A 27338-nucleotide genomic window follows, 5' to 3' on the forward strand; every position below is an offset into this window, starting at 1 on the left:
TGCCCACAGTAGTGGTCTATAACCGTCTTGAAATTAAAATGGAAAAATAAAATGAGAGCGCTTGCAGTATACGTGAATAAAGACAGAGAAGCACATTGTGTTTTGCAATGAGGACGTTCCGTGGCCCCAGATGGAACAGTCATTCAATTGGTAGACAACCTTTTTCAGTCAATCTCAGGGGATCTTTAGAGCAGAAGGTTCCCCCCGCCCTCTTTTTCTTTCTTTTTTCTAAGTGGCATCCCACTTTGCAAGAAAGCATTTACGTACATGGACACAATTACTTACCCCGTATCCCTCCCCTAATCTCTATCAAATACCTTCATTCGGACATGCTGAGATTGAGCTTTTGTTGCAAGAACACAAAGGGAGGCAGAGGAAGGCACTTCCTTATCAACAAAAGCAGCCAGTGCTGCTGTGAGTCTTACCTGCATGTGTCCTCAAGCACCGAGGGCTGTTCTGGGTAAACAGTGAGCAGTCACCTGCCAACTGATCAATTCCTAAGTGAGCCTACACGCACAATTCCAGCTTGCTGTCACAATTTAAAAGGCATTGTATTTTAACGCAAAGAATGGTTCGGCCACCCTGTCTTTGAGGCTTACAGAAGAATCACTTGGCTTTTGTAGGTGGCATCGGGTAGCAATCAGCGTGGAGAAGAAAACGGTGACAATGATTGTGGATTGTAAGAAGAAAACCACAAAACCACTGGACAGAAGTGAGAGAGCGATCGTTGATACCAATGGAATCACGGTTTTTGGAACAAGGATTTTGGATGAAGAAGTGTTTGAGGTAAAAATAAATCGAACGTTATTTTCAGCTGAATGTTGTTAAATCCGAGGCACCGAGTTAATAACAGTAACAGTCGATATTTGCTGAAAGCGAAGTGGAAAACTCTATGGGGTGACCTACTTTCTCCCCCTGTGGGTGTAGCGGTGATGTTTTCTATTGTTCGGTGGGAGAATGAGCAGACAATGGTGACTTCGAGCCCTGGGAAGCGTTTACAGAGATTGGTTGATTTGGGCACAGGCAGACTATTCTCCTGGGAAGGGCAAATGACTTTAGTCTCAGCCCTTGGTATTATTTGCTGTAGAGAAAAGAACAGTTTCTTCACTTCCTTCTCTGGGAGATTAATTTAGAAAAATGTACAAGTCAGGTCTTCTGCCTTTCTGTGTTCTTTGTCGATGTTGCCAAGGCCCAAGACAGATGGCAAAGAGGAACTTTACCCGTTTAAAATCACTTTTTAAAATAATGGGAAGGTCATGGTGAAAGGCTTTCTTCCAATTATAATCCCCCAATTATGACAATTATGACAGCCACATTCTTCCTCTTAATCCTTCAATCACTGGGCCTGGTAACTTGTGCCTCAGTTTTAATTTAGTGTTTAAATTATCAACAGAACAAACAGACCTGGGTCCTGACCTCGTAAAGGGATGCACTTTGGAGACATTATTCATTACTCTGATGATTGTTTTTGTATAATTTCTGAGTTATTTAGTCTTCAAAGTATAACAAGGTAGAGCTATGTAAGATATTACAGGCTAAGAGACAAGTTTTGCATAGAATATATTGTATTTTGTTGATATGTGAATATATCTCACATGTATGTACATATACATATATATCCATACATACACACAAGCAGTATGTATTTTCATGAAAAGAACAATGTAAGTTTTGTGTTTATCAAATTAATATATCCAAACAGTCATTATACATAAAATTCAAGTCTTACTTCCTAAATTGTATTATTGCATGAGTACATAAAATTTCAAAAAAAATTTAGTCTTTTCCCACTTGAAAAAAATCATATGAAGAAAATAAGTAATTTAAACATACATATTTTAAAATTGGAATATAATGCTCTGACTCTTTTTATGAAATTAATTCAGCTCAGGTGAACACAGTATTCATATATCTTTTCCTAAGAATTTATTCAACTAGTTTTCACTTCATTTTGGTTTACATTATGGCACCTATCTAGATTTCTGAATCTTTGCCACTGAATGTGGAGAAATTAAACTACAAATGACAGGAAACAGCAATGGTACCACGTATGCATTATTTTAGTCTTAGAACAAGAGTTGTAAGGAATAAGATGATATAAAAAACACCAGTGATTCGTTAGCTTGAAAACAGAAAATGTCACTTCTTTGGAAAAAGTGTCATTTTAATTTAGATGCAAATGTTAGTGTATATAATTTTGTCTATATCCTACCCTGCATTTATGGAATGGCACTCTTGTGGCAACAGTGCTAGAATGGCCCTATTTGAATTGCAGGCTGAAGACGTTTAGGAATACAACGTTCAACAGATAAGAGCAAAACTGAAAACATTTTAAAAAGTATGACAAATCGGTTTATATGGAAATGGTCCAATGACTATATAGGCCCCTAATTCTGATTATATAATTTCAGTATAGCAGAAGGAATGTAAGAGTGGATTCTGGAATGAGAAAAATCTGATTTTGACTCTCAGCATCGAGCTTAAACACATTTCTCTGCATGATTACTTTATGTATATTTTAATTTCTCATTCTTCAAATCGGAATAGCCTGTAATCTTCTGCAGACGTATTTATTTAAAAATGAGTGTATATTTGGAAGGTGCTTAAGATACTGGTATTAGATATATATATATATATGTATATGTACATTAATTTAATTGTGCATTGGTATATACATTCCGAAGTCATTATTATAACAAAGTATCCAACCAGCCCTAATCAATGGCCTTTGTTCCTTCTAGCTCGGTAACACCCTTCAAAGATGTAAGAAAAGCTAATGTAGGAGAACTGCATTGCTGGTATTCATTATCAATAAAATTACTTTTGAAGTGTTTTAAACAGGAAATTTCTTTATTAAGTATCAAGTTGTAGCCATTGTAACCTCAGTTTTCAAAGCATTGCTATTTCAGTCTTTTTCTAATGAATCAAAACAGGTTATTACAGGTCTTTTATATTTTTTAACATCATCTACCTTCTCAAAGATTCTTTCTTTTGAGGAAAGGAGGGAAACGCCCCTAAGTTCCCTTCTGTACTTTTAGAGCCCAGCTCTTCTTGACCTTAATCTCAGGCAGTCACTAATTCACTTTTCTTCACTGTGGCTTACTTGACTTTTCTAGAATTGTTGTGAATTTTAAATTTATATAGATTTTAGAATTTTCTTCTTTTTTTATTGGATGCATGCAATGCACATATATAAATTTCTTTATGATAATGATTTTTGTTGTAGCCTCTGTATTTTGATACATTGTGTTTTAATTTTCATTTCAAAACAATTTTAACATTTTCTATGAGATACCACCTTTGACTCAGGTGTTAATGAGAGGCATGCTGTTTATTCTCCAAGTGTGTTGGAACTGTCCGGATATCTTTCTGTTATTGATTTCTAGTTCCATTTCACTGTGTTCTATGAGTAGATATTGTATGATTCTGTTATTTTAAATTTTTTAAGGTCTTGGTGTATGTTCCATGTGAGCTGGGGAAGTCTGTGTAATTTGCTGTTGTGGGACAAAGTGGTCTATAGAATTCAGTTATATCCAGTTGATTGATAGTGTTTTTGAGTTCAATTCTGTCTTTGCTAATTTTTTGCAGTTGGATCTGCCCATTTCTGAGAGAAGGGTGTTAAAGTCTCCAACTAAAATATTGGATTAACCAAGTTCTTGGGTTGCTTTAGTTTTTGCCTCACATACTTTGTTGTTCTTCTGTTAGGCCCATACACATTAACAGTTGCTATTTCTTCTTGGACATTTTCTCCTTTATCATTATGTAACATCTTTGCTTATTATGGATAACTTTCTGTGCTCTGAAATCTACTGTATCTAACATTAACATAGCTAATCTTGCTGTCCTTGGTAAGAGCTTGGTGTATCTTTCTCCATCACTTTACTTGAATCTATATGTGTCTTTCTACTTAAAACAAGTTTCTTGTAGACAACATGTGCTGGGGCCTTGTTTTTTTGATCCATTCTGAGAAGATACATGCAGTTACTTCTAAAAAGGGATCTTACTGCTTTCATGCAGAAATAGTCCTATGTATCTACATGACAGTATCTTTTAGCAGTAGTTTTATCAAACATAATTTTTTTCTTACTGTAACTAGTTTAGAAGTTGTCAGATTTTATTTAGACTTGGTGTGAATAATTATTATTTACAGAGTTGCGCTGGCAAATATGATATGTCTCTTCTGATTTTTCTGTTTTGAGGAGCTATTTAAGTTTTCATACCAATCACATATATGACTCGATCAAGCTCCAACCTTGGTTTAACATGTTTTTTGAGCGTTGTCCGTAGCCACGTCTGAAAGGGGCACCTGCTTTTGCCTGTTCGATGTGTGATTACCTCCCTCGGTGCTGCCCGCTGCGCTGGCATAGCAGGTGTGCTGAGGGGCAACACACATGAGTGGGCCACATTATCCACGACCAGGCCCATTGATCTGCAGGGCATTTCCTCGACTCTCCTTCCCAGGCATCCCTGAACGTGATTACACGACAGCTGTGTGGCATCCGGTACCGACAGTGCACAAGAGAGCGTCGCACACTTTATTTCGCCCCTTCTGTAAATTTTATCCCTGTGTAGATTACGCAGGTGCAGTTGACACCTGTCGTCCTTATTTTTTCTCTTTTCAGGTTAATTGTTGTTAGTCTGTCACAACTTTTTAACTTCTCAAAGAATAAGCCATCTGCATGTTGTTTTATAATTCTCTGTGAATGTGTGGTTGTCTCATTAGACTCTACATTCCTTGAGAGCAGGCTGTATACCCAATGCATGTAGATAATCCAGGAGTAGAATCCAGAAGTGCGGTCCATGTGTTCAGAGCCAGTGACCAGTGGTGAGCGGATGAGTGAGTGCTCTACAGGGGAAGGGTTCGGGCTTGGTCAGAACGGCCTGGGCAGGGGAGGGGTGGGGGGGGAGAGCCCTAGGTTAGCATTTGCCACTTGAAAGTTGGGTGCTTATTAAGTATTTGATTATTCCCTGTTGAAGCATAGTAAGTTCTATATGCCAAACATTGCGCTTAAATAATTGATATAGAAAAATGAATAAATAGTTGTAATAAGGCACGATGGTGTTGTAATACATATATGGACATGTTGGGGGGTGGGAATAAGAACTGTATCCAAGAGGATGAAGTATAAAAGGACACTGAGCCCCGGTCGGGTGGCTCATTTGGTTACAGTGTCGTCTCATACACCAGAAAGGTTGTGGGTTCAATCCCCTCTCAGGGCACATACCTAGGTTGCAGGTTCAATCCTTGGGGCTCGTTTGGGAGGCAACCGATCAGTGTTTCTCTCTCACATCGATGTTTCTCTCCTCCCTCTCCCTTCCTTTCTCTCTAAAATTAGCAGACAGATCCTTGGGTGAAGATTAAATAGGAAAGAGAATATTTAAAGATGAGGACACACGCAAAAGATGAACGGTTGGCATGAAAACAGGTCTGAGAAATGCGACTTCGTGGGGTGTGTTAAGGCCTGTTTGTGGCCCACCTGTCGCAGCATGCTGAGGACACTGACGCTTCAACCATTGCCCATGAGACGCTTGGCTCAGTGGAGGAGACGCAAGTTCAGATCTTTAAAAAATTCTTATTGTGGCAATGGAGTTAGTCTAGCGTGAGGAGGATCTGGTGGAGAAGGAAAAAACAACCCCTGATATATTGAAATGTTACTTCAAACAGGAGGTTCATAGAGACAAGGCCATGCTTGGCGATGGGAGAGGACCTGGCTTAGGATGCCAGTGTCGTGTAGGGCTGACGGGTCCTGGGGAACGAGCCGGTATGTGGGGTTAGGGAAGAAAGATTGCTTGCTGCTTCCGACTTCCAGCTTGGACACACAGGTCGTACATCGGCGGTGTTTCCTGCTTCCGAGCAGGAACTATTTGGAATTTTGGCCAAGTTTAAAAGGCTTTCATTCTCCCTTTTTTTTTTTAAAAAATAAAATAAAATTTTAGTTTGCTTTTAACAAAACTTTCAATTGGCTAAAATACCATACGATTATCTTGGGCAAACTAATCTTGTTTTGACATCTTTCTGTACTTCCTGAGTTTTACAGTAAGCACACAGTTAAGGTGAAATGATTATTAGCGCCAAAAAAGTATAAGAAGGGGAGAGGTTACTTCAAGTATTGTTTAAGTACATTTTTAAGGAGCTAGGCGTTTTTAAGGCATGGCCTGGTTCATTTCTGTTTACGCTATGGCTCCTGGAAGTGCCTAGAAGGGCAGCAGATGCACAGGACGTGAGGACGGTGTACTTACCTCTTGCCAGAGCTGTGCCGTCTGCTCCGCGGGCAAATTGCAGGAGCCTTTCCACGCGCCCCCAGGCCCCGTCCTTCGCGCCCGTCTGCCCCCTCAGCCTCAAGCCCAGAAGAGCGAGCGTATCCCTGTCCAATCCACTGAGCTGAAGGGATGGCCTAGTGAAAGAAGGGTGCCACCTCGTCCCTTATGCCCTTCTGGTGGCATTTCATATCGTTGGAGGACACGTTCAAGTTCTTCATTATTCTGAAGGCTCCTGTGCCATCTCCCCACGCCCTCAGCCGTGCTCCTCGCCCCTTGTCCCCTCTGGTCCTCAAGGTGCCCCTTCCTTGAGCACAGCAACCATCTCCAGCCGTGGACCTGGGCTCCCAGGGGTCCTTCTGCCTGGAGGGCTCTCCCCCAGATAGACTTCTCTCGGTGAGAGCGGACCATGGCAGCTACACTTCTTACTCCTTCAGTTCTTCAGTTGTCCCTGTCTCTGTGGCCTTTCGTGATCCAGCTTGGTGAGAGAGCCCCCCGCCTCCTGACGCATCTCCCTCACGATTCTTTATTATATTCCACGCAGTGCTGACCACTCTCTAACGTACCGCGTTTTGCTTCCCTCTTTCCCTCTCTGGACTCTAAGTGCCACGAGGGCCGGGCTTTGTGCTGTATCCGCAGGGTCTAGAATAGTGCCTGAATTTTCTTTACTGTCTAAATGAATGAATCAGCATCCTTTTTAGCACTTACTAATTTATGGGGTACAGATCATCTGTGGCAAACAGGAACACAGGAGGCAAGGTCTGCTGCCTTCTCCCTACACATTTACTTTAATTAATTTATTATTTTTGGTGGCATATTGGTAATTATTTTCCAGTAAAAAAATCTTCACTGGAGGTATAAGACAAATGTGCATGCTGTGTGGTAGCGTTTTATTCAACTTCAGGCATTTTCTATAATACTGCTTGGTCAATAGTTGTTAAATCAGAAACAGAGGAACCCCACTCATTTTCTTAAAGCTGATTTCATAAGCTGATTTTGGGCCTCGGTGAAATATACCGGTGAGGGCCGCGTGGGGAACAGTTCTGTCTCTGTGTGGTGTTCCTCATTCAGTCCATGTCTGGCGCGTGTTTCAGCTACACTAGAATCCAAACATTTTGGAGGCTCTCCTTTTCCACCCGAAGTCGTTGAGAAGAAGCATGAGCTGTACAGAACGTTGGGAAGAAAACCGCAGTGAGAGCTGACACTTCTGCAAACCGAGGGGGCTGGGTGGACAGGGAACACAGGTTTCAGCTAGCGTTCTGACCATGGCAGCTACTTCTGGAGGATTTTCTGCTCTGTTGAAGATTCAGTGTCAGTCTTGATCCTGAATCTACAAACAAAATCTTCTACCAAGAGCACCATAGTTTGGGCAAAGTTCTGATATCAAACGCAAACCGTTTGGAAAAAGTACTCTAGGATTTTGCTCAGCAGGTGCTTTCACAGTGGTATGTGGTGGAAACTTCTCAGCTTAATGTCCTTTTCTTCCCCTCTTATTAGTTTTTTATGACAGGCTTTCCTTATAGAATAATGACTTGAAGCTCCTGAACCTCCACTTTTGTGGAATTTATTTTTAGAATAATCACCAACAGATTCTCCAGCAGCCTGCCTTAAATTTCATAGTGTGCATATACACATAATCTAGAAATTTTCCATTCAAAGGTATATTCTTTAATTGCCCTCAAATACTCTAATCTTATACCTAATATTTGTGTGCAATTCATACTTTAAAAACTGTTTATGTATTACCTTTTAAAGCGTCTCTGGGAAATATTAGACAAATAATAGTATTCTCAAATTCAGGTGCTGAAGCAGAGGCTTGGAATGTTGCATAAAGCTATCGCCCTGTGTTCTGTGTATTGAACAAACGTGGATCTGTGCCCACTGTGTGCAGGCTTGTTCCCGAGAGGCGGAAAGCCTCGAGACCAAGACAGGCAGGGTCCTGCGCCCAAGACGTTTGTATCCGTGTGGATTTTATTGACCAGCGTAGCCTGGCTGATTTGACGCGCGCTGGAGCAACTTCACTCTTGTTCATGGTAGTCGGTCTACGGCGACACTGATTTTGTTGTGCGTCCTTTCTCGTAAAGTCGCAGAACCCACCGAGACGTTGAGGGAGGGCTTACGTCTGTTTGGTCTTTCTGTAACTTCTCACCTTCCCGGTGAGAGCACCCTGGGTCCCCAGCAGGAAACAGAGCTGACTGGGATGATGACAGAAATGCGACCAGGAGGTGACGGGCATCCCTTTCCCAGGGGCTTATGGGACCAGCGTCGGGAATAGCGGTTCAGGGTTCACCGGAGCAGGAGCCCGCGGAGCTCACCCCTTAGCTGGAGCGCTCAGGGCACCAACCGCAGGGACAGCCGGGGACGTGGGGGACCACCTGCCTGTCCTAAAATTGTAAGGTGCAAGTGCGTCCTAAAATTAGGAATGTTGTATAACCGTTTGGCTTTTCATGCAACAAAAACACAGTTCTATGCAAATGCTCCCATTTCGTTAGGGACTTCTGGCTGCCAACTTTGAGAGCATGTTCCGGTGACAAACGTACAGATTATCCGTATTGTGTAGTGAGAACAGAAGTTTTCACGCTGATGTTAGGAAACACTTTGTTTTCACAATTAGAACATGGAAAAAGTTCTATCAGTCACTCTATGTGCATACTATTAAAAATCCTGTTAGGCATAAATATTTCACAAAATGTCCAATTTTGACTGACTACTACTTCAGGTCCCTAACGGAAATGGACCGTGGATTGTTACGTAGTGGCGGAGGGCCGCAGTGTAGGAGTCGGGAAGTATTTTCAAAAACCTGCTCTTTTGGGGACAACATCTTTGCATGTGGAACTAGAATAATGAAGGGGCAGAAAGGCTACTGTCAATGATTTCTTTCCATTCCCTGCTAGATGTCGTCTCTAGACTTAAAAATAAGCAATAAAAAAAGTAAAATATGTAAAAAATAAGCCGCCCCCAAATATCTAGTGTCTTTGCTTGGGTTTGGCTGGTAGAGGAAATGGGCCAGCTCAACTGCTAACCTCGTTTTAGGACAAAAAAAGTGTATCCTTTTTGCATATTCAAAAGATCATAATTACTTAACAATTACTTTAAAAATACACCCACAGTATTCTGCCAAGCACTTGCCGGTGTGGCTCAGGAGGCTGGAGCGTCGTCTTGTAGGTCACAAGTCTGGGGGCTCCATCCCTAGAATCAACCACCGAATGCATAAGTGGAGCAACAAATCGATGTGTCCCTTTCTCTCTCTCTGGAATCAATAAATATATTAAGAAACTAAAACACAATGCCAAGTCAAAGGTCATGAAATATAAAGTAATTGCCAGATTCTGCTATTAACTTTGTGTGACAGGTTGTGAGATGTATACCTACATGCAAAGGCCATGTTGGATTTTCATGATGATGTTTACTACACGAATTTGTCTTTTGCATCTGGGTCAACATACAAGTTAAAAATATTAAATGGCACTTGTTTCCTTTCATACAAATAATACTTTTTCTTAAGTTAATTTTTAAAAATAAGGTCTCAAAACAATTTCCAGTTTGATTTTAAACCATTCTTTTAGACTTTATTTTTATTTTCTCATTTTAGAGTTTAAAATCTTGTCTTCCATTATATATTTTGGACAATGGATGCTTATAAAAAGTATCAGGTGAATTTATTTTGGGAGGGCGGTCAAACTATGGTGATACATATTTTAAATGATCATTATTTAATGAATTTTGAAACGAAGAGTCCTTTTGTTATCTAAGAATCATCTCAGGAGTTTTTCAGATTTGTAATTGAAATTTTTACTTGTGTTGCCTTAAATCAAGAAAGAACTAAGTGTATTTCTCTATTGATTTACATTAATATGAACAGACAAAATGAAATAACAAATAAAAAATATATCATTCTCATATACACATATATAATTCTAATATTATAATACATTTTTCGTTTTTTTCAAGAATCATACATTTATTGTTGACACAGAGTAGAATTAGAATATAATTTCACTAATATGGAGCTAATGATACAACCAGGAATTGTTTTAATTTTTTTACTAACTTAATGAAAATGCATTTTTAAAGTAGTCACATAAGTGTATATTTAAACTCGGATGAACTGTAGCAGAATTTAATTGGAAAGCGTTTACCTAAATACTTGTTCCCTGCAAATTCTTTACTTACACTGTCAGTCAGCTCCTTTCCCATGTATTTTACTTTCTATCAGCTGCAGTGGACAGAGAAATATTTATAAATGGTGGCACTGTTAGGTGTATTATAATGGTGATTACCCTGAGCTCTAGCTATTTGCCAAATTAAGTCAGCCAATGTTTCCACAGCATTTATAGTTAAGACCAGTTCCTGGACATAGCCAGATATGACCCTTGTTATAAAGAAACAAACATACTTTTTTTTGATGTGTTCTTCTTTATTCTGTTATAAAGACAACACACAAGATAAAAAGAAAAACAAAGGAGTATTAACTTAGTCTGTATTAGTTACTGTATGATGGCAGTTAAAAAACACCCCAGACTGAGTGTCTTAGAACAACAGAAATTTCTTTTTTACGGTCTGGAAGCTAGACTTCTGAGCCCGACACGTCCTCAGGGCTGACTGAGCCCTTCTCCTTTCTCCTTGGCTTGTAGGTGGCTGCCTTCTCCCTGGGTCCCCCCATGGTCTTCCAGTTGGTTGGTAGTTGTGTGGGTCTTAACCTCCTGTTCTTATAAAGAGACCAGCCATACGGGATTAGAACCCGCCCTAAAGACGGCGTGTAACCTTAATTATCTCTTTATAGTCTTCCTCCAAACATAGTCAGGTTCTGAGCTTAGGTCTTAAACTCATGAATTGGGGGTGGGAGTTGGTGGGAACACAGTAGAGCCCGGAACATTACACAAGGGCAAGTTCACTATGTCCTTGAGGGTGAGTGAAACATGAGGATAAGTCACTTTAGAAAGACACATAGGCTGCCGGATTGGAGCGGATATTTCTGCTAATTCTTACACTTGTCACTTGGCTTGGCTTTAGTGTTGCAATCTAACAGTGGTCAGGCAAGGGGGGGACGTGACTTAAAAGGAAATGAAGGCCGTTTTCTTCAAAGAAAAACTGAATTTGTCCCCAAAACAATCATTAATTATCATTTCTCTTCCTAGCTCGAAGAGGTCGAAACCCCATTTTTCCTTTTATTACGTTTCTTTGCTTCATTGTTGTTCAATTGCAGGTGTCCCCATTTTCCCTCCGTTACTCCTCCCCGCCCCCCCCACCCCACCTCCCACATGCCGTTCTCCCTGTCCCCCTGTTGGCTTTGCCCACGGGTCCTTTACACATGGTCCTTGACAGCTCGTCCCCTTCTGTCCCCTGTTGTTCCCCTTCCCCTGCCCCTCTGGCTACTGTCAGTTTGTTCTTTATTTCCACGTCTCTGGTTCTATTGTGCTTGCTTGTTTGTTTTGTCGGTTAGGTTCCACTTACAGGTGAGGTCCTATGGTATTTGTCTTTCACGACCTGGCTTATTTCCCTTAGCATCACGCTCTCCAGTTCCATCCGCCTGTCGCAAAGGGTGGGAGCTCCTTCTTTCTTCCTGCTGTGTAGGATTCCAGTGTGTAGATGGGCCACAGCTTTTTGATCCACTCATCTGCCGATGGGCACTGAGGCTGTTTCCGGCACTTGGCTATGGTGAATTGCGCTATGAACACTGGGGTGCTTTTGTTACATTTCTTAACGGAGTAAATGGCATTGTCTTCCTATCATGGCTCTCAGCCCGGAAGCGACAGGACCCCCTCTCCCGTCTCCCGACGCGAGTCCCTCCGTTGTCGCTGCTGCCCTCCATCCCACGCCAACGCCTCCGGCACCCAGTCTCCGAATCGTACCGATCACGTCTCACCCAATAAACCTGGAGGCGAGATGCCTTTACGGAACAAAATCGCACCTGTGTGATGTCCTCCGGCGTTGGGAGACAGGACAGGGCTTCATTCTCGAAACTTGTGAAATGCAGCGAGATACAGAGTTAGTAGATCCTGGAGTCTTCTTTTCCAGATTTTGTCAAAAGTAAATTATTATCTCAGAATATAAGTTGCACCCAAGTTTTAATGTTAGAAGTTTAAGTCTTCCAAGGTTCAGAGTGGAACTGAACCCCTTACAGGGTTGTCCGATTTCTAATTGCTAGATTGGCATTCCAGACAGACTACTTGTAAATAAACTGTTTAAAAATAAACGGGTTATTTGGACTGATGGTGGCCAGAGGGGAGGGATGTTGGGGGACGGGGTGAAAAAGGTGATGGGATTGAGAAGGACAGATTGGTAGTTACAGAAGAGTCACAGGGATGCAAAGTAGAACATAGGGAATGTAGTCAATTACACTGTAAGGAGTAGGTACGGCGCTGGGTGGGTACCGGAGATATCAAGGCGGGGGGCGACCACTCTTTAGAGCAACGATCATCTGAACACTAGGCTGTACACCTGCGACTCATACACAGTAACATCACATGTATACTGTCATTGAAAACTAACATTTTAAAAATTAAGTTAAAATAAAAACAGACTGAGTATTGGAACAGTTATAGTTGAACACTGGTCCAGCCTCTGAATTAGCTGTTCTGGTTCCATCTGAACCTTCTCTGCCATCCTCATATCTTGTATCTGTCCCCAATACATAACTCATTTGCAGGTCACATCACTCGTCACGTGGAGTTGAACACTACGGCGGTTCAGAGCCTAGGTTTTTATTGCTCGTTCTTATAAGTCAGCTGCTGTGTTGGCCAGTTTGGCGGGTGCTCGGGTGGGACCTCACTTCCACCAAGCACTGGTGGGTCTCACATAGGATGAGGAGTCGAATCTGAAAATTCAGACACTGAGCGTCAATCCAGTGACGCATGATCTTAAAATATTAAACCAATCTCATAGGACACTTCTTCAGTAAATGTGATTTCTTACACCGGCAGAAAAACTTAAATTTGTTTTAACTGGTGTATTTCATAGAGTGTGATATAATTACATTGATAGCTCAGAAAATAGAAATATCTGGGTCTTATAGAGAGTTATTATGTGTGTGTGTGTATATATATATATATATATATATATATATAGAAAAGAAAACTAAAAAGCAAAGCCAAGCAGACATCAATAGAATATGTGCATTATTACGTTTTAGTTCTGAAAGGAGGACATGCAGTTCTATTTGTTGTATAACTGGTCTAAAAAATGCGGCAGGAACCTTTTGCAGTGCGCGCGATATTCAGAAGAGCCTCATCTGCATAGATACATTCTGTCCAGTTTTCTTACATATGCTCTGTTCTGGATTCATCCTCTCTGTAGGCAAATACAAGAGCGGAGACCTAGCTTGCACGGCTGTATCAGGCCAGGGGACTGTGTGCACTCTAACCTTAGCTTTGCGCGTCCTTGGAGGAGAAGGATGCCGCTTCACACCTTGCATACTACAGAGGCCCATTTTACTGGGTAACTTCACCCTTTTCCAGCTGTGGAAATTTTTATGACTATTGACTCCGAATATTTATAGTTCATTCAGCCTGTCAGGATGCTTTTGTTTATCTGCAAGACTGTCTCACAACGAGTCATATGATTAACAGAAAAACACTCTAAGATGCCTTCTGGGAGACAGAGTACTGTAGATTTTTAACTGAATTTTCCAGGTTCTTTCCAGTGGTAGATTTTATGGCTGAATATTTAACACCTGCAGTAAGAATTTATAGTGGAAAGGTTGGCAGGACTCCCGTTAATGAAGTCAAGTGCCTTAACTAGAATAGTAAGTACTTGGGAAACTATAATTCCTCTCAAAAATATACTATTTAAAAATACCTATGCCTATAAGACAGGCAACCTCTTTGTGTTTCAGCAGTAGCTTCACTTGATTCCTTGTATTTCCTGCAAGTTAAGTGTGTGATTATAGACTCTTCAGGCTTGGGGTGGACTTTGGATCTGATCTCTCCATGTACTCATTTGACAAATGATGAATTAGGGTAAGTGACTTGCATAGTTTCAGGCAGTTATGGAAAAGCTGGGAGAAAATTCAGGAATCAGGATTTCTAATTGAAACCCTTCATGAGGCCAGTGCTCAATGATGCCTTGTTATTTTTTACTTTTATATTTTATTTTTTTAAATCCTCACCAGAGGTATGTTTATTGATTTGAGAGAGGCCCGGGGCGGAGTGGGGACAGAGGAGGGAGAGAGAGAGAGAGAGAGACAGAGAGAGAGAGAGAGAGAGATCTGCTGGTTGCCTCTCACAAACACCCTGACCAGGGATCAAACCGGGTACAGGACCCGCGACCTTTTGGCACACGGGCAGATGCTCCAACCAACAGAGCCATTCAAGGTACCTCGTTAATTTTTTTAAACAGCCTAATGAAGAATTCCATATTCAAATTCCTCTTTGTGATTATTTATTGATAATAATTCAGTTGTGGCTACTCAGTGTTCTCAGCTGATCAGCTAGTGTTGTCAACCTTAGGGAATGACAAGGTCTTTGGTGACCCAAAATGAGCTTGTTTCAGAAACAGCAGAGGACTTGCAACCCGGGACAAGCAAACTACGGTGAACCATATGCAAGGTCGAGAAGACAAAGGATTATTTCTTAGTTCTCAGTGTTAGAGCCTTTATAATTTTAATGTCTGTCTTTTCACCAGGCCCTGCATAGCAACCATTAATAAAATGCAGAAGAATGCAGAGAAAGCTGGAATAATGCTGAAGTTGTTCGAAGTGACAACAGAACAGAGGTTCTGTGAATCAGATTCCTGTGCCCAGACCTACGGGGCCTTGAATCTCTGAGTCCGATGGATCTTATGCCAGATATTTTTTGGGGTCCCCGTGTAATGAATATGGTCATGACCCACAGATTCATATGAAACAAGTGTCACGTTTAAGGAGACCTGTGTGAAAACAGATTGCTTCCAGAGCAGAGTACAGTTGACCCCTGAACACCACCAGTGTTATGGGCGCCAACCCTCTTTGCAGCCAAAAATCTGCGTATAAGTGTGACTCCCCCAAAACGTAACTACCGATAGCCTATTATAGACCGGAAGTGTTACCAATAATATAAACAGTCAATTAACATAGTTTGTATATGTTAGATGTATTATATATTTGATTCTTGCAACAAAGTGAGAGTAAAAAAAAATGTTATTAAGAAAACCAGAAGAGTCATCTGTGAATTTTTTGAAATTGTTGAAACTTTCCACATTCATACAGCCCTGGCTAGTGTGGGTGGCTCAGTGGGTTGAGCGCTGGCCTGTGAACCAAAGGGCCGCCCGTGCGATTCCTGAGCAGGGCCCGTGCTTGGGTTGCGGGCCAGGTAGCCAAAGAACAGATGTGTGTGACCATAGCGGCGGACAACAGTGTGGCGAGGTCTGAGGGCAGGGCTGGGTGGCGGTGGACAAAGGGGTAAATGGGGACACCTGAAATAATGCAAAGAATAAAAACAAAGTTAAAAAAAGAAAGAAAAATCCACCTACCAGTCGACCTACGCGGTTCAAGCATGGTGTGCCAGGGTCAACCGTATTAACAGCTGATTTGGGAAACTGGTGTGTGTTTTCTTCAGATACGTAAAAATAAACTGCACGCAGTCTTGGGCAAGTCTTGCTCTAGGCCTCTGTGTAGTTGAATATGCTGACCACACCCACACTTGTTGCTTGGCAGGGGGACATCCAGCAGCTGCTGATCACCGGTGACCCCAAAGCAGCCTACGACTACTGCGAGCATTACAGTCCCGACTGCGATTCGTCGGTGCCCAAGGCTGCGCAGGCACAGGAACCGCAGATCGATGAGGTGAGGCCCCGAGACCCGGCAGGGTTCTCATCGCCGGAGGCGAGTCCTGCCGTGTGGAGGCTCGTCTCTGTCTGTTCTGTTGTCACTCGCGTGCCCTTGGTAGTTGACAGTGTTCTAGTTCTGGGATGGGAAGAACTCACTCGGAAATGATTGTTGGTGTTTTTTCGTCTTAGTATTTTATAACCTGAATTTTTAAAAAATAGACATGCCTCGCTTGTATCCTGTGTCTATAAGTATATTTTATTCTTGGGAGGGGGACAAAAACGATGGTTTCTGAGTTATGTTTGTACTCTCAGCACTTCAGTAATTAACAACCTCAAGATATAGGTGAAATATCTCCAAGTTGCCTGCCATTTGCCCAGGTCTTTGGAAATCCATGCGGATGAGAAAGTGATATGAGAATTATCTTAACGTTTTCAGGATGTGAATGAATTTTTTTCTATTTCTTATAGGCTATGCTACATTGATGTATATTTTTTTCTTTCTTGCACAAAATTTGATGTAAATTTTGATGAAGTAAAAAACAGTATGAACCGATTATAGTAATCAAAGCCACTCATATACTTTCAATAATGTTATTCTACTGTATTTGAAATTCAGGTGTGAAAACATTCTCCCAAGCTTTCTTTTGTTTTCCAAGAAAATTCACCACAATGCAATCTTAACTCTATTCTTGCTCAGACCAAAAATACATGTAAGTTAGTATAGTCATAGCAGTTTTGTCGGACTTTAATATTCCAAAGAACAATAACTATCTTACGGTGGACCCTTGATCCAGGTCTTTAGGTAATATTCTTTGAAGTGGATTTTCTAGAAATTAAAAAAATAAGCAAATTGGAAGGAAGTTAGTCTTCAGTTGGTATCAAATTTATCTATTTAGATTTTTTTCCTCAAGGTGAAAGTGTTAAATTTTAGGAGAAGTGGTGGAAGTTTTAAAACATTAACAGTGTCCTTATGTTCAAAAATAGCTCAAATGACATTTTTCTGACCTTATAAATATACTATTATTAGGTGCCACCTTTTGAGTTTTACTATTCAGAACAGGTTGTTATCTTTGATTTTAAGTTTTTATTATTCTGCATGTAAATTCAATTTGGATATTACTGTTTAAATGCTTGCAATATATATATGTATATATTTGCCATTATGTTTTGAGGTATGATAGTGAATTCTGTTGCACTGATAATTTCCATGGCTTAATATTAATTTTTCTTTTAAAACAGGACAAAGTCTTAAGAAGCTGACAGGAAAGCAAACATGAGAAAGAAAAGAGAAATTACTGGGATGCTTGTGTTTGCTTGTTGCACACAGTTCTCAAGTGCTTCGTTCCTTTTATTCCCTCATGATTTATTAAAACAGATTTCTATGAATTCCAAGAGGATAGGTAAAATGACCGTCAGGTTTAGCGCTTTTATACAAAAATTCAATATTAAAATTCATAACCTTTAGTATACATGTTCAAGATTGAAGTTAATGTTGCTACTGTTTTAGAAACGATAAGCCTTATCTATTTTTAGCCAGAGAGATGGCTCTGATTTGTGAAAGGCTAAAGGTGTGCATTCCTAATACATTATCTTGAGGCGTCATATTCCCATGTTTTAATGCTATTCATCAAGTAAGCTGAGTTATTCTGCATGAAAATAATGATTTTTCTCCCTCTTTTATCTTAAGTTTGTTTAAAAGTAAACTTGTGTTTTCCTATTTTAGTTATTCACACAAGTAGTTAACATTTTGAGATGTCAGATTTGTTTTTACTAAAAGCATTTGATGAGGAAAACAACATATTGCTAAAATAAAAGCTGCCTGAAATCTGGCTGGGTGATAGCATCTCTTAGCAGTTTCTCTATTGAATGTGTCACCATGAAAAATGTTTCTTCTTTAAATCAGCTCTCACATTTTTTCCTAATTCTAAATGACATTGATACTTCAATAATAAGATAACCATTTTATACTAGTATGTAAAACACTGGCTAACCAAATTTGTAAGCAAGCCTTATATTAATTTTGAACAATAATATGTCATTATATTACAAATATGCATTTATATACAAAATAGGAATGCAATGCTATTTGCCAATGAATAATGAAAATCAAATGCAATATAAAGCAAGCATACATGTTGTACTTTCTACTAGTTAATTTTCTATTAATAAATTTGTGACATTGCATATTTATTATTCTATTTTGGATTAATAAATATGTCTGTTTCTTTTATAAAATAACTGAAGTTTGCTTTTTCTAACTTCTAACTTAGTCTAGTTAGGATCCTCTAAATAACACATTCTAATTCACTCTTAAGATTAAATTTTTTATGTGTTTGGCACAATAGTGAACAATGAATAATGCAGGCAGATTTAAATATAGTGGTAAGGTCATTGAACTTTAATTCTGTTTGAACTCACACAATACCATTTATATGGAAGAATAACCAATATTAAACTATGACAGTTTTTGGATTTTCACATCAAGATTGATTATTTTCCTATCTTATAACAAATTAGATGTTAAATCTATATACGCTTCTTTCTTAATGTATTGCAGGGACTATGATGCCTGATATCCAGTAGGCAACTGCCAGTCTTATCTATAAAAGATAAAAAAGAAAATAAACCCAATGAAAGATAACCTTTTAAAAAGAAACTTAAAAAAATAATTGACCTCCCCAAATGTATTACCTTCATTTTCTTTTCATGTAACATTTATCATAGACTCTAGCTCCCATAAAAGCACAGATATTTTGCCCGTGCTACTGCTTTCTATCAAATTGAGAAAGAACAGACTTGACGCCACGTCTGGAAGGCCCCTCCTCCTCCTATACCATCACTTACGCTAGGTCGCTCACAGGTACGGTGGGAATCATTCCACCGTGGCTCATCTTTTTGCATATGTGCATCTGGATGATTACAGTCAATCCTCTTTTCTTCGCCTGTTCTTAAGGCATCCTCAAAATTCCATAGTTGCAAAACATCAGGTAGACCAGCAGAGCCTTAAATATACTGAATACCACCTAAAGGGGAATGTTGTATAGATTAAAATGTAAGAACAAAAGCAATGGTTCTTTTCAATGAGTTGGGACTAACTCCCAGAAAGAGATGCACATGAATGCTCAAGGTAGTGAGCGTGTTACCTGCTCCATCACTCCACAGTCATCACCAAGTCTGGCTGTCTTCCCTGGGGAAAGAGTTCTAACAGAGCAGAGGAGTATGGCGGTTAAAAGAAGTTTCTTCCTGCAAGAAAAAAACATGATGTAGAGCTAACTGGCTACTTTGGCCAGGTTATACACACACACCCCATATATATTTACCTATATATATAAAATTTTTTCTGAATACTAGGTTTTAAGATGCACTTAAATTGTCCCTTTATGCCTTCATCTATTGATATTTACTTTTATGATTCATTAGAGAGGCACATGATTCTAAAAAGTGTACTTAATTCTAAAACTCTAAAGCATTAAGTAGTCTGGCAATTTTTTTTTGGGTTCTAGTTTCAGCTGTTAGCTAGTAATTATAGAAACCCAATATTTCTTATGTCAACAAGGGTAACTATAAGTAGAGAAACACTGCTTATTAGATAATAGCCTCCATTAATGTCTGCTTAATATATATCTAAATTCAGTACATATTTTGTTTACTTAATGATGTCATTAATAATGTTTATGTTAACTTTCCTAGAAATAGTTGGCATTAATCTTTCTTGCAGAGGCATGAAGATACAAAAATGTCTCAAGTGTTATGTACATGCGTTTTCCTATTTTACCAAATTCTATAAAAATTCGAGTTAGAATAAATTCTTGTTGGAATGCTCTGAATATCTATTCATTGAAAATGAAGCTATTGCTGAAGAGAGAAAATTATGGATCCATTTCATTTAATTGAATCAAATTGGAGTTTTGACAATGATACGGAAGGCCAAAGGCACGTCTGTGTGTATATTCCAGTATGACCTTCAGCAGAGCTATCCAGGAAAGGTCACGCCAGTGAGGGGACTTCACGAAGGACCGGATGCCCGGTACAGCTACAGTGATCACAATTCTCTAAAAGACATGTGGTCAGCAGTTAATTTGCTGGCAGGTTCAAAGGGATTGCTCGAAATGCCAAGAGAGGTTATGTAGGGACATAATTGGAATTTTACCAAATATAATACTTAAGAAATTCCAAACAGTTTGCATTTAGCATTAAAAAAGTATATATACTGTATTGGTGTTAGCTTGTTGAGTGTGCTGTTTAATATTTTGTACTACACATGACCTTAGTGTATTTAGTTATTTTTATTAAAACCAATTATTCATATATGCTTCAAAATATCTATAGTCTTGTTTAAAACTTAAAAAATTTGGTAGAGATTTTGGCTATGAAGGTGAACACTAGTATTTTCCTCATCATTCAATTTGTGGGATTGTCTTGCATACCTTCCACAAAGAACGTACCTCTTCCCAATAATTTTTTTTTAATACAGAAAAATCTAGTATAAAACACAATGGGAGTTCAGTGTAAGTAGTTTAAGATAGCTTAACCACATGCCTTCTTTTTGGTAGATAACAAGGCAGTATATTTAAAATTTTAAATAAAGCGTTAACTATAAGCAGATATGATTTTGAATCTTTTAATGCTTCACAAGTATTCTGTGCTCAGTTTGATCTTAAGTCTATAGCAAAGTAGAGGTTTCTGAATAAAGTAAACATTTTCCCTCTCCATTGGTTCTAGTATTCCTAATAGAATATGGGGACATTTCATGTCCCTTGTCTTCCCTTTCCCTCCATCCCCCATCTGTTTCACAAGAGATACCAAAACCCTTTCACACTTGGGAAGACTATTCTCTATATTTTTATTTTTATACATCTAGCTTAACGAAAAAAATATCACCCAGTGAAACTATTGTAAAATTTATAGGGAGCAGCTTTGTAGAGTAACCAAACTTAGCACGAATACTCATCAACGATGTCCAAATACATAATGGCTATGTTTGAATTAACATTCAGTAATTAAAAGTTTGAATTAATATTCAAAACTTTTAGTTTCTTCACCATCCTAACCACCACTGCGCTCTTCGGACACCCGCTTCGTCACTCCCATGTTATTATACTCTGTGTGAGGCAGTATAATACTTTGCGTCATACAAAATAACCGTTCAATAACAGTATTTCCTTGTCTCTTAACGTCTACTCTGAGTAAACGTTAAGAAGATGATTCCTCCTTTATTAATAGTATTACCTGCAACTAACACGGCTGCCCGGTGTTTTTCCCTTTGCAATGTAGTATGCGCCCGAGGATATAACGGAGTATGACTATGAGTATGGAGAAGCAGAGTATAAAGAGGTTGACAGTATCACAGAGACACCCACTGTAGCTGAGGAGACACTAGCACAGACGGAGGTAAAAACCGAGGAGCGCCTTGTATGTGGGGCCCTGCCGCCGTGTCCCTGTGGCTCCTGATGTCTGCTGTTCCTCACACTCGCTGTCCACCTTTCGTTCGCCTGGTTTCTGTGAGCCAGTAACTGTGATTTTTGTTTGGCAGTAGCTGTCCTGAAGGAAGGATGCTCACTTCGCTTGGCTGCTTCTGTCGCCCGTGCTCTTTGTCTCCCTTCTCACTTATTTATGTTTTCCATTCCGTCTTTCACCGCGTTTTACAGAAAAAGAAATCCCATTTCAAAAAGAAGACGAGGACAGTGGCCGCTAACTCAAAGGAAAAGCCCAAAAAGTTTACACCCCCTAAATCTGAAAAATTTGCATCCAAGAAGAAGAAAAGTTATCAAGCAGCGGCAAAAACCAAACTAGGGGTCCAGGTAGCAAAGAAAAAGCAATCAAGATCTCACCTAGAAAGCTGGGAGATCTCTGATGATGCGTCATTGTCCTAACCCAACTAGATAAATCCGCATTCGGCTAATACGATAACCCAATTAAACCATGCTTTACGATGATTTGGGATTGCCTTCTGTTTACTAACTGTTTTTCTGTTGCATTTACCATCAGGCAAACATCGTGGAGGATTTTCAAGAATATAACTATGGAACAATGGAAAGTTATCAGACAGAAGCTCCTCGACGTGTATCAGGAACAAATGAGGTAATATTTATAGGCCATCATTGCATCAAAGTCCCACGTTTGAAAATGTGTCATATTTTCTTGATCTGCCTCCCTCCGGAAGAATCTATAATCTCTGAAAGTTTGATGTTCTCATTGCTTTACTGAGGTAAGAAAGACAACAGTAACATTGGTTCACTGTTACTAAAAACAGTTCACTTACAATCAATGCCAATTCACGTTTTGCATGACTCTTGTCTTCATGCAAATGCTGAATTGATTAAGCTGAGTTGGCTGCTGGCATTTTCTTGACTGCTCCTGAGCTTTGCGAGCTCCTCAGTGTGTTGTGATGAATGAAGGGTGTTCACAACGTGAATCTTCCGTGAGGAGGAGGAGCCTCCCCGGTGAAAATTGTATCCTCACGTGATACAATTAGAATTTATTCCACCTGACCGATAATCATGCATTCTGATAACAGCAAATATTCTGAGAAAATGCAGTCTTCGTGGATTTTAATAGCTTTTTACAATTTCACACTTGTTGGGAAAGTAATGTTAATTATGGCTGCAATAATATATCTTAACCTTTTCCTTTGTTTCCTAGGAAAAGGATTAAGTACATAAAGGTACAAAGCAAACAATCTTTCTGAATGTCTTATTATGCATACACCCTGATCATGAAAAAATGAGTATACAAGTCATTGTAACTTTGTTAAACACCTGTCATACCGGGTATGAGCGATACCCAAGTAATTGAGTTATTAGAAAATTTATATAACATATGTCCCAATAGGCAAGGAAACCCAGTGGTATATTACTGGCAATTGCATAATCTAGAATAATGACATTTTAACTCTTTAGCTTAAGAACATATTTTAAGGTTCATCTAGTTCAGCTTAATCATGCCCCCACGTGGGTATCTTGATTCAAGATGTTTGTTTATCTCCCCAAATTCATCCAGCTTTTTCGTTCACAGCTATGGACGCAGTCACGTCCAGCTGCTGGGGGGGGGGTGTCCCCTGGGGAGAGCAGGTCCTCCTTGTTTATAAAGATAACGTGGCTATGGCACGTTTTACTTTAGTTAACCATTGCTAAAGTAACCCGTCAACCCCATTTTTATTCACATGGTTTTGTTTATCATCTCGATTCACTATATCACGGAAAACAAGTTACTTAAAAATGAAATTCAAAAAGTAGCAAAAGAAATTATTTCATTTGAACCTCATCAAAATCATAATCTGGCCAAAAGTTGCACAATGAATATGATTCAGATTTATGCTCTGAATAGGGAATTAGCCATGAGAAAAAGGAAATTATACTAAGTTGATTTTTTAATATCTCTGAGGGGGTTTTATTGATATAATTTTTACTTTTAAGTAAATATCGCCTACTCTTTATGAGATTTGACAGTGATATATTTTATTTGAATGTCTTACATTTTGAGGACTATACTTTATATTTTATTCACTTTAAAGAACTCTTTGGTGATATAAAACTTCCTTACATACCAGATACTGTGCATGAATATTGCAATGATAAGTCTCAGTATTGGCGTTAATATTTTATTTGGGGGATTGAAAGTCAAAGTTACATGATTTTTCTGGTAGTGATTTTATTGCATAATAATGTTCTATGAGATTTGAAAATTAAACGAAGCTTTAACTAAGTGCACATTTTATTATTCAAATCTCAAGCTACAAAGTAAATACCGAAATGACTAACAAGGTTTTTCTCAACGGGACAAGCAAATACACATGTTGACGCCATGTGAATATTTGCAGTTGACTGGGAAGAGTGTTTTGAAAGCAATGTGTCCTTGTACATATCGATGTACAAAGCTCTTTCTTTCCATGATACCGGAAGAAATAGTGCTGGGACTCGCTTGAGCGGCACTGAAACCGCTGCCCCGCCCCGTCGCGGTCCGTCAAACTGTAATTGCACATGCTCCCCTTGCTTCGCTAACAGTAACCTTCCTGTTCTCCACTTCCTTGCAACTTAAATGAATAGCCCAATCCAGTTGAAGAAGTGTTTACTGAAGAATATCTAACTGGAGAGGATTATGATTCCCAGAGGAAAAATCCCGAGGATACACTGTATGAAAACAAAGAAATAGACGGCAGGGACTCTGACCTTCTGGTAGATGGAGACTTAGGCGAATATGATTTTTATGAATATAAAGAATACGAAGATAAACAAACAAGCCCCACTAATGAAGAATTTGGTCCAGGTGTTCCAGCAGAAACAGATATCACAGAAACCAGCGTAAGTCAGTGCTGCGCGCTGTGTCGTGTGTCTCCTTGGTGGAGTGTTTTCACGTTCATCTTGATGTCTTTTCAGGTTACAGTGTGGGTTTTCTTCTTGTATAAATTTTGAATACTTATCACAACTAGGACACCTTGATAGATTCTTCCCCGCAGGGAGTTTCTGCTGTTGTATGTCTGACCATATTTACTGGAGTCTTCGTTTGAAAGTATAATCTTGAATAGGATTGTATCAAGGTTTCTTTTCATTAATACAATTAAAATATAGTCCTGTTTATTTGGGGTAGCAAGTGTAATTTCTGATTTTTAGACTATTTTATTTTTTAATTATTTCTCTTGGTGTTGCTCAGCGCTCACCATACTTATTTTTATTATTATATTATTATTTAGGCCTCCTTCACCAATTTTCCCTACCCTCCTCCTCTTTTTAAATTTAATTTGATGACACCTTTTTTTCGCTTAATGCCTTGGGCTAACAATTGATGTCCACAGATGTCTTTTAAGAAACAATTGTTCAGTCTCATTCAGGATTCATTATTAATATTCATTATGCTTCTCTTTTTTAATATTTTTGGTATTTAAACCTATAGTTATTTTTTTAAGATTTTATTTATTTATTTTTAGAGGGAGGGGAAGGGAGGGAGAAAGAGGGAGGGAAATATCAGTGTGTGGTTGCCTCTTGAGCGCCCCCTACTGGGGACCTGGCCCACAACCCAGCCATGTGACCTGACTGGGAATTGAACCAGTGACCCCTTGCTTTGCAGGCTGGCACTCAGTCCACTGAGCCACACCAGCCAGAGCTGAAAAGCACCTTTTAATAGGTTGTTTGAAATGCATTTAGATAATTAAATTGCCTTATTAAAAAAATACTTAATGGCCTTATTTACTTAAAGACAGGCTGCTTGACTTTTTCACTCAACAGATAACTGGCCATGGTGCATACGGAGAAAAGGGACAGAAGGGAGAACCAGCAGTGGTTGAGCCTGTAAGTACTGGCGTGAATACATTGTAAAGGTTGGTATAGTAATTTCAGTGATCTCATGAGCCATAATAATTATTATTATGAACACACTTAAATTATTATGTACATTAATGTATTACCATAGAAAATTCCATTCCATTGTCCAAGTGTGTGTAACTCATCACAGGTGACTGAGCGAGTAAGGCCGTTTCTGGCACGTGGAGTATCAATAAACCAAAAAATACAGAGCAGTGGAATTTTGGAATTTTAAAATAGCCTAGATTTGTCTAGTCTACTTCTCTCATTTTACAACCAAAGAACCTGAGATGCAAAGGGTTTAAATAGCTCTCCTTGGGTGTCAGTGTTTGGTGGCTGAGCTAACAAGACTTCAGCTCTTCCAGTTTCCAGTCCAGTGATTTTTTTCCCTCTTATTTCTGTGAGTTGACGTTATCAGATATATATTTTTGACATAGATACAAATAAGTGTGAAACAGTTTCCATAGCCAAATAACACTATGTAATACTATGACGATATTCTTTGAAAATGTGATTTTAAAAATTTATGTTAATGTTCTTACCACTCAAGATATTGGTAAGAAGCAAAGTCTCACTGGAAAGCGATTTTCCTATCGTCCTCCCTGTTGAACAACTTGGGAAAACTTTTGCATTAGAACTAAAGTTAAATGGCTACCTATTGGCCTCGAGCTCATGAACAGCATTTCAGAAATTACTAGGACATAAAAATTCAAAAAAAGCAGGAGGCGAGATAAAAACTCACCAGCTACACCGATGAGCACACTATTGGCTAACTACTCCCTCCTCCAAACTCAGAGAGCATGGGCCAGGCTCCCCGGAAGGCTTTACAAATACGTTTTCAGAATGAACATTTACAACCAACTTTTTAAAATGGCCGAGCAATTTTCAGCAGTACAATCATAAACCGTTTTAGAACTGGCCTCTTGTCCTGAAATAGTCCTATATTCTATTATCCATTTCGGAGCTTGTCTCGTATTTATGCCCGATTCTTTCCTCTGGGCTTTGCTCCCCTTTGATGAATTAAAGCTCAGCACCTGTTCTTCACTCACGCAGCCCGTGGCTGAGGCAGCTAAGGGAAAACTCGGCCCCACACCCTTATTTTACCCTTCTTGGAAGCATGTTCCCCTGGTAATATTACTGATCTGAATATTTATCTCCTTTCTAATTAGTTCATAGATTCTCTGAGGACAGGGACTATGTCTTCTATCATTTTGAATTTCCTCCTTTCCCCCTGCAGCCATGTTTGTGATTGGTTTTACGTGGTAGGAACAAAGAATTCACTTTTTAAAATGCTTTCCTGGCGTTGGTTCCATAAGAGGTTAGGAGCTACGTGTCCTGAAACAATTCACTCTCTTCTCTTATTGCAGGGTATGCTCATTGAGGGACCGCCAGGGCCGGCGGGGCCTGCGGTATGTGCACGTCTTCAGATTATTTTCCTCTTGCTTTTTCATAATCAGATACAATGTTTCAATTACATTATTGAATGGATGTCTTTTAGACTAATTTGAGTATTGAATTGTCGAGACAAGGATGTGTTCCGAAGACCTGGGGGCCTTGAATCGCTTTCTGATTCAGTCACCCAAATGACATTCTTTTGAAAGCAGTGAAATTAAATTCCGTTTTAAATATTTTTGTTGCTTAAATACCTCTGCAACATTCAATATATAGTTTGAACTTTCTACCTGAAAGTTAAGGAAGTACAAATAAAAAAGCCATCGTTGTTTTTATTAGAGGATTAGCTCTACCCTAAGGAATGGCGGGCGCTGAGAACCCCAAGAGACCGCTGCTGCCTCCTTTCTCTGTGCTTGTGGATGGGGCGATTATCAGCTTCCCTGTCCTTTCCTGGGGAGGCAGAGGTCACCTGGTGTGCTTTGAGCCTCAGGTGGTCGCACTGATCTGACTTTGTGGGGAATCTTCCATCTTCCGTTGACATAATTAAATTCTTGTCATCTGAAATGCACGTGGGATATTGATGCCTTTACAGACATTTACCCGTAAAAGAAAATGTAAGGCTGCCTCCAAGCTAAACAGTGCCCGCCT

The 27338-nt window shown here is 39.5% G+C and overlaps 1 protein-coding gene across 2 annotated transcripts in view; it reads left to right on the forward strand.

Annotated features, from left to right (window-relative positions):
- Window positions 1–27338, forward strand: part of COL11A1 (collagen type XI alpha 1 chain) — a 158492-nt gene that overhangs the window by 26214 nt on the left and 104940 nt on the right. Inside the window, exons 4-11 of one of the 2 annotated variants that reach the window (XM_054565071.1) lie at window positions 624–786; window positions 15890–16018; window positions 21277–21393; window positions 21651–21803; window positions 21991–22083; window positions 24048–24302; window positions 25224–25286; window positions 26666–26707. In XM_054565071.1, the coding sequence (XP_054421046.1) occupies window positions 624–786; window positions 15890–16018; window positions 21277–21393; window positions 21651–21803; window positions 21991–22083; window positions 24048–24302; window positions 25224–25286; window positions 26666–26707 (1015 nt within the window). The remainder of the gene's footprint in view (window positions 1–623; window positions 787–15889; window positions 16019–21276; window positions 21394–21650; window positions 21804–21990; window positions 22084–24047; window positions 24303–25223; window positions 25287–26665; window positions 26708–27338) is intronic. The other variant, XM_054565072.1, reaches the window with a different exon arrangement.

The sequence above is a fragment of the Pteronotus mesoamericanus genome, unplaced genomic scaffold, assembly GCF_021234165.1.
Source record: "Pteronotus mesoamericanus isolate MK-2021 breed Mesoamerican mustached bat unplaced genomic scaffold, CSHL_Meso_final scaffold_99, whole genome shotgun sequence".
NCBI lineage: Eukaryota > Metazoa > Chordata > Mammalia > Chiroptera > Mormoopidae > Pteronotus > Pteronotus mesoamericanus.